Raw genomic sequence first — 6,778 nt, forward strand, 5'->3', positions numbered from 1 at the left:
CTGCTCCACCCTGGTCACTTGCTCTGCTGGCTCTGCCCTGGTCACCTGCTTTGCCTTGGTCATCTGCTCTGCCGGCTCCACCCTGGCCACCTGCTTTGCCTTGGTCACCTGCTCTGCTGGCTCCACCCTGGGCACCTGCTCCACCAGCTCCTCCCTGGTCACCTGATCTGCCCTGGTCATCTGCTCTGCCTTGGTTACCTGCTGTGCCAGCTCCACCCTGGCCACCTGCTTTGCCTTGGTTACCTGCTCTGCTGGCTCCACCCTGGCCACCTGCTTTGCCTTGGTCACCTGCTCTGCTGGCTTTGTCCTGGTCACCTGCTACCACAGCTGTACCCTGGCCACCTGCTCTGTCAGATCTACCTTGGTCACCTGATCTGCCTTGGCCATCTGTTCCACCAGCTCCACCCTGGTCACTTGCTCTGCTGGCTCTGCCCTTGTCACCTGTTTTGCCTTGGTCACCTGCTCTGCTGGCTTTGTCCTGGTCACCTGCTCCACCAGCTCCTCCCTGGTCAACTGCTCTGCCTTGGTCACCTGCTCCGCCCTGGTCACCTGCTTTGCCTTGGTCACCTGCTCTGCCGGCTCCACCCTGGCCACCTGCTTTGCCTTGGTCACCTGCTCTGCTGGCTTTGTCCTGGTCACCTGCTCTGCCGACTACACCCTGGCCACCTGCTTTGCCTTGGTCACCTGCTCTGCTGGCTCCACCCTGGTCACCTGCTCCGCCCTGGTCACCTGCTCTGCTGGCTTTGTCCTGGTCACCTGCTCTGCCGACTACACCCTGGCCACCTGCTTTGCCTTGGTCACCTGCTCTGCTGGCTTCACCTTGGTCACCTGCTCCATCTTGGTCACCTGCTCTGCTGGCTTTGTCCTGGTCACCTGCTTTGCCTTGGTGACCTGCTCTGCTGGCTTTGTCCTGGTCACCTGCTCCACCAGCTCCTCCCTGGTCACCTGCTCTGCTGGCTCCACCCTGGTCACCTGCTTTGCCTTGGTAACCTGCTCTGCTGGCTCCACCCTGGTCACCTGCTCCTCCCTGGTTACCTGATCAGCCCTGGTCACATGCTCTGCCTTGGTTACCTGCTCTGCCGGCTTTGTCCTGGTCACCTGCTCCACCAGCTCCTCCCTGGTCAACTGCTCCGCCCTGGTCACCTGCTTTGCCTTGGTCACCTGCTCTGCCGGCTCCACCCTGGCCACCTGCTTTGCCTTGGTCACCTGCTCTGCTGGCTTTGTCCTGGTCACCTGCTCTGCCGACTACACCTTGGCCACCTGCTTTGCCTTGGTCACCTGCTCTGCTGGCTCCACCCTGGTCACCTGCTCCGCCCTGGTCACCTGCTCTGCTGGCTTTGTCCTGGTCACCTGCTCTGCCGACTACACCCTGGCCACCTGCTTTGCCTTGGTCACCTGCTATGCCGGCTCCACCCTGGTCACCTGCTCTGCCTTGGTTACCTGCTCTGCTGGCTTTGTCCTGGTCACCTGCTTTGCCTTGGTTTGCCTTGGTGACTTGCTCTGCTGGCTTTGTCCTGGTCACCTGCTCTGCTCTGGATGTCCCGTGTGCTTTTTCCACCCTGGCTTCCTGCTCTGTCTCAATCTCCAAGCCCTCATCCATTCCATTGGCTTTGCCCTTCAACACTTTTTTTTTTACAGCATCTGAAATCCACTCTTTAAGGGGGAACACGTTCTCCATGTTTGTCCTTGGACTTTTGTTAAACCTCCTGTTTTCTGTCCAATGTGCCATTATTTTGTTTCCAGTTTGTAGTTTTTTCACCTTGATTGTCTTCCCCAGGTGTGACTTGTTAACTCATTATCTTGTTTATGTTTGTTTGTTTGCTTATTTCAATATAACCCCCTGCACTTAGATCTGCATTTTTACCTGCCATCTCGTCTGTTTCTGCCAAACATTACAGTTTGCTTTGTCTGCACCCATAAAGATGGCCTCCTAAAATTTGAATAAAACTAGTGTATTACTGCTTTAGTCAGACTTCATGACTGCTGCACGACTGAATACTTTATTTACATCAAACTTGATAAAAGTCATATCAAAAGTCATAGTTTATATCTTCACAGAATTGTGAGATATAAACTCTAAAATGACCTTTTTTACTTTTTTATTCCATGGCTTCCATAGACTTCTTCTGCAGAACTGTCACTTCCTGTCACCAGGTAGACTCCGCCCAAATCATCTCTGTTTACAAACAGTTGGTCTATAAAATAGAAGACTGACTAAATTGCATCAATAAGTTCGTTTTACCTGAGAGACTTCAATTTCCTTGCCTAGCCATATATGAAAATGCTGACATTTACATTTGCCTACATTTTAAGAGAGAAAAAATTGTCAATAAATTACTCTTCAACTCAAACCCATCCTAAACAAGCACACCTGTGTGCATGTCAAATAAAATGTGAAATGTGAAACGTGAAATGCCATTTCTTATATTTGATCCTTAATAATTTCAAATAAAACTTCTGAATGTTATTTATGTATATAAAATATTATGTTATTCACGATAAATATTATCAAATAAAGTTTCACTATGCAGCTGTTATTCCATACAGGGCTATTATGGGAAGTAAAATTATGTTTGAATATCACTTTCTGTAAATGTTTGTCTTTATACTGTAGACACATTTCAGCACATAATCCATACTGTAAATCATATATTATTACAATTTAGATTAAATTAAGTGTTTTTAACCCTTTTTTAAATTCAGAATGTCAAAATCAAGATCATAGATGAAATTTTGATTTTCTCTTATATTCTTTGTTGAAACTGAGATGGAATAAGTTGGATATATGCCTCAATATAAGGATTCAGTTTTAGTTAATAAAATACAGCCAAAATAGTTAATCTTGATAAACAAATTCTTTATTAATTTAAAATATTTGTTTATATTTATATATTTAAATATTACATTCAAATATTTAAGTGTTGTTTTTTCCAATCTTTTATAATATGAATTATAATATGATTAAGAATATCACAAATGCTCTGTAGCTGGTTTTGCAATTACTTAACACTTGCTTACATTTATATATAAGCCAGAAGCTTTTGGAAAAATATGTGGTATTGAAAGCTTTGGAAATCTTTGATTTAATCTTTGAATCAATCCTTACTCTTAGCATTTTAATGAGTTTTCTGTATGTGAATTTCTATTATTTTTATTTAACGTGTGAAGAGGACTTTTATTTTGGTGTTGTGACATGATGCCATAAGGCTGCGCCGTGCTCCTGCATCTGTGATTCTGCTGAAGAAAGGTTTGTGTTTTTGATCATTTATAGAGAACTGTGCAATGAGTAAATGTTACATTGTAACGTCTCTTATAAAAGAACAGTTTTGTAAATAAAACATGTGTAACAGAAAAGTTGCATCTCATTCAGCTCCTTTTATTGTGAAGCAGTTCATCATAAACACGCTGTTTGATCTCTGGCAATAATGACAGAGAAACTGAAAACTCTGAGTCAGTTGAAACAAAAACAAACATCTTTAATGTGAACTTAAAAAAAAAAATCAATTGCAAATGTTTATGGAAGTGCAATTCATTAAATGTAATCTAAGAGTTATTAAATACCTAATATAAATCATAACAAAAGTAAGATTCTGTATAATCGGTTCCTGTATCCTAATTTTTATTCATTTATTTATTTTTTGTCCAATCAGGTTATTTAAAGCCCAGGATACACTGCAGGATTTTAACAATCCTATAAGATCATTACAAATCATACTGTGAGACATGGATCTACTAAATGATGACAACTGTTGACTTGTGGGCTAGGATGCAGGTTTCTATAGAAAAATAAAATGTCATCAGCATGCACTAGTGTTAAAGAAAACACCTTGCTGAATCACACTTTGGCAGTTGTAGTTTTCATGTGTGCTGAAAAAAAGGAAGCGGCGAAAGAAGAAGAGAAAAGAGCTTGATTGGCTGGTCAGTAGATGTAGGTCGTAGCATGCATTGATCATGCTGAATTTGAAATACTGTTAGAAAATGATCGTAGGCTATCTTTGGTCGCAAGACGGGGAAAATGGCTGTCTTTGAACTTCTCTCACTGTACGACATAGGAACACCGATTAAGAGCCACGATCACAGAAATCGCCACGATTGTTTCACGATGGCAATCTTTCGTCTGGGATAGCCAAAAATTGTGCAGTGTATCCCGGGCTTAAGGCCGATGACTCCCTTACCAGTGCACTGAACTAAATCTGATTGAGATGATTTTCTTTCTGTTAATTCATCTCACCTTAATCATGACAGAGTGTCCAAACACACAGATAAACTCCTGGTGAAGCAACTGAGATCCACGTGACACACTATTATAAAGATGGAGTTTATTAAAGAGGAGAGTGAAGACGTGAAGATTGAAGAAACATTCAGAGTCAAACATGAAAAAACTGAGGAACAAACAGGTTGGTTTCATTCTCAAAGCTGAACTCAGTCATTTGATCCTTATTAAAATGTCCAGCTCTACAGAAATGAATGATATTTTTGAAGAATGTCACACGAATTTCCTAATTAAAGCACTTTTATTTGACATGGAGGGGGTCACCTCATGTGGACACTAGACATGTTGAGATCACAGGACCAGACTAATACTGATGCTGCCTTAAACCTGGCTTTGTGCCATTAAACTGGGGTTAACTTGTATTTGTTTTTTTGTTTTAGACCTGATGGAGCTGAAAGAGGAGAATCAACAACTGAATGAAATTGAAGAGGAAAATCAATATGAGAAACAGCATGATTTCATGACTGGAGATCAAACCGGAGAGAAGCTTTTCACATGCCATCAGTGCGGAAAGTGTTTCCGTCAAAAGCATAACCTTGCAGTCCACATGAGAGTTCACACTGGAGAGAAACCTCATACCTGCCATCAGTGTGGAAAGAGTTTCACTCAAAAAGGAAACCTCAAAATACACATGAGAATTCACACCGGAGAGAAGCCGTTCATCTGCCAACAGTGTGGAAAGAGCTTCACAGCAGAACCAAACCTTAGGTGCCACATGAACAGTCACACTGGAGAGAAGCCATTCACATGCAGTCAGTGTGGAAAGAGCTTCAGTCATAACAGTAGCCTCATCGTCCACATGAGACTTCACACTGGAGAGAAGCCTTACACCTGCACTCAGTGTGGAAAGAATTTCACACAGAAAATCATCCTTGATTACCACATGAACAGTCACACTGGAGAGAGATCTTTCACCTGCCAGCAGTGTGGGAAAAGTTTTGGTCGAAAACAAAGCCTTGAAGTCCACATGAGGATTCACACTGGAGAGAAGCGTTTCATCTGCACTCAATGTGGAAAGAGTTTTACACATAAAAACACTCTTGATTACCACATGAGGATACACACCGGAGAGAAGCTGTTCATATGTGATCAGTGTGGAAAGAGCTTCACGACAGAACTAAACCTTAGGTGTCACATGAACAGTCACACTGGAGAAAAACCGTTTACATGCACTCAGTGTGGAAAGAGCTTCAGTCATAACAGTAGCCTCATCGTCCACATGAGACTTCACACTGGACAGAAGCCTTATACCTGCAAACCGTGTGGGAAGAGCTTCACACAGAAAGGAAATCTTAAAACTCACATGAGAGTTCACACTGGAGAGAAGAGATTCATGTGTGGGAAATGAGACTCACATGAGGATTCTCACAAGGGTTTTTTATTGTCATCAGTGTGGAAAGTGCTTCACAGTTAAAGTGTGAAATTGAAGGATTAGTTCACTTCAGAATTCAAATTTCCTGATAATTTACTCACCCCCATGTCATCCAAGATGTTCATGTCTTTCTTTTTTCAGTGGAAAAGAAATGAAGGTTTTTGAGGAAAACATTCCAGGATTTTTCTCCATATAGTGGACTTCACTGGGGTTCAAAGGGTTGAAGGTCCAAATTGCAGCTATGAAAATAACTGACATTAGCCTGAGATCTGACCGTAGATACTGAATCAAGACAAAAGGTTTATCTCTGACATGCTTTTTTTGAACTGCATCTGACAGAAGAGTCAACAGCTGTCATGAATGTCTTTAAAATAAAGTCTCATATCAGATAAATAGAATTAGAGTTTGTTGTTGTTTCTTTGACTACCCAGGTGAAAAGAGTGCACTAAAATACAATGTTTCAGTACACTTCTATAATGTACTTAAAGTGCTGTATTTTCACGCACTAATTGTGTACTTAATATACGAAAAATTCTTCTTTAGTACTTCTCAAGATAATCTTAAGAACATCTATGTGTACTCAACTGTGCTATTTTGAGACACCATTAATACAAACATGTGCTTTTAACATACAAACCCGATTCCAAAAAAGTTGGGACACTGTACAAATTGTGAATAAAAAAGGAATGCAATAATTTACAAATCTCATAAACATATTTTATTGACAATAGAATATAGATAACATATCAAATGTTAAAAACGAGACATTTTGAAATGTCATGCCAAATATTGGCTCATTTTGGATTTCATGAGAGCTACACTGTAATGCAGTTCATATATATGGGCAGAAGGAGGCAGGAACCGGCGAACATTCAGCAAAACTTTAATATAAAATAAACGAACAAAACGAAAGTAATGCCGTCAGACCCTCGCGGACATCTGCCGGCCACACAAACATAATAAAACTCTCTCGTCCTTCACTGTCGTCGCTCCTCCTTTTATGCCTCCGGAGCTCCTCCGTGAGAGACTCAAGGCCGGTGCGCCTCGCAGGTGATGCTCATTATCACTTGCGTCACCGGCCTCGCGCCATTCCCTCACGGCTCTCGCCCGCCCTGCTCGTCACATACCCCCAT

At 42.3% G+C, this 6,778-nt stretch overlaps 1 protein-coding gene across 1 annotated transcript; it reads left to right on the plus strand.

Annotated features, from left to right (window-relative positions):
• The first annotated feature begins 910 nt into the window (after positions 1-910).
• Positions 911-6,043, plus strand: LOC125244297 (gastrula zinc finger protein XlCGF8.2DB-like). The gene is made up of 3 exons (XM_048154348.1): positions 911-3,247; positions 4,246-4,397; positions 4,654-6,043. Exons 2-3 carry the CDS (start codon positions 4,313-4,315, stop codon positions 5,619-5,621), a joined length of 1,053 nt encoding a protein of 350 aa, XP_048010305.1. The 5' UTR covers positions 911-3,247; positions 4,246-4,312; the 3' UTR covers positions 5,622-6,043.
• The last annotated feature ends 735 nt before the right edge of the window (positions 6,044-6,778 follow it).

The sequence above is a fragment of the Megalobrama amblycephala genome, linkage group LG14 (assembly GCF_018812025.1).
Source record: "Megalobrama amblycephala isolate DHTTF-2021 linkage group LG14, ASM1881202v1, whole genome shotgun sequence".
NCBI lineage: Eukaryota > Metazoa > Chordata > Actinopteri > Cypriniformes > Xenocyprididae > Megalobrama > Megalobrama amblycephala.

Excerpts from the sequence above, each read along its gene's own strand:
- LOC125244297 (XM_048154348.1), top strand. The coding sequence starts at position 4,313 with ATGGAGTTTATTAAAGAGGAGAGTGAAGACGTGAAGATTGAAGAAACA. Across the intron at positions 4,398-4,653 it reads AAAAACTGAGGAACAAACAG|ACCTGATGGAGCTGAAAGAG; the intron begins GTTGGTTTCATT and ends TTTTTGTTTTAG.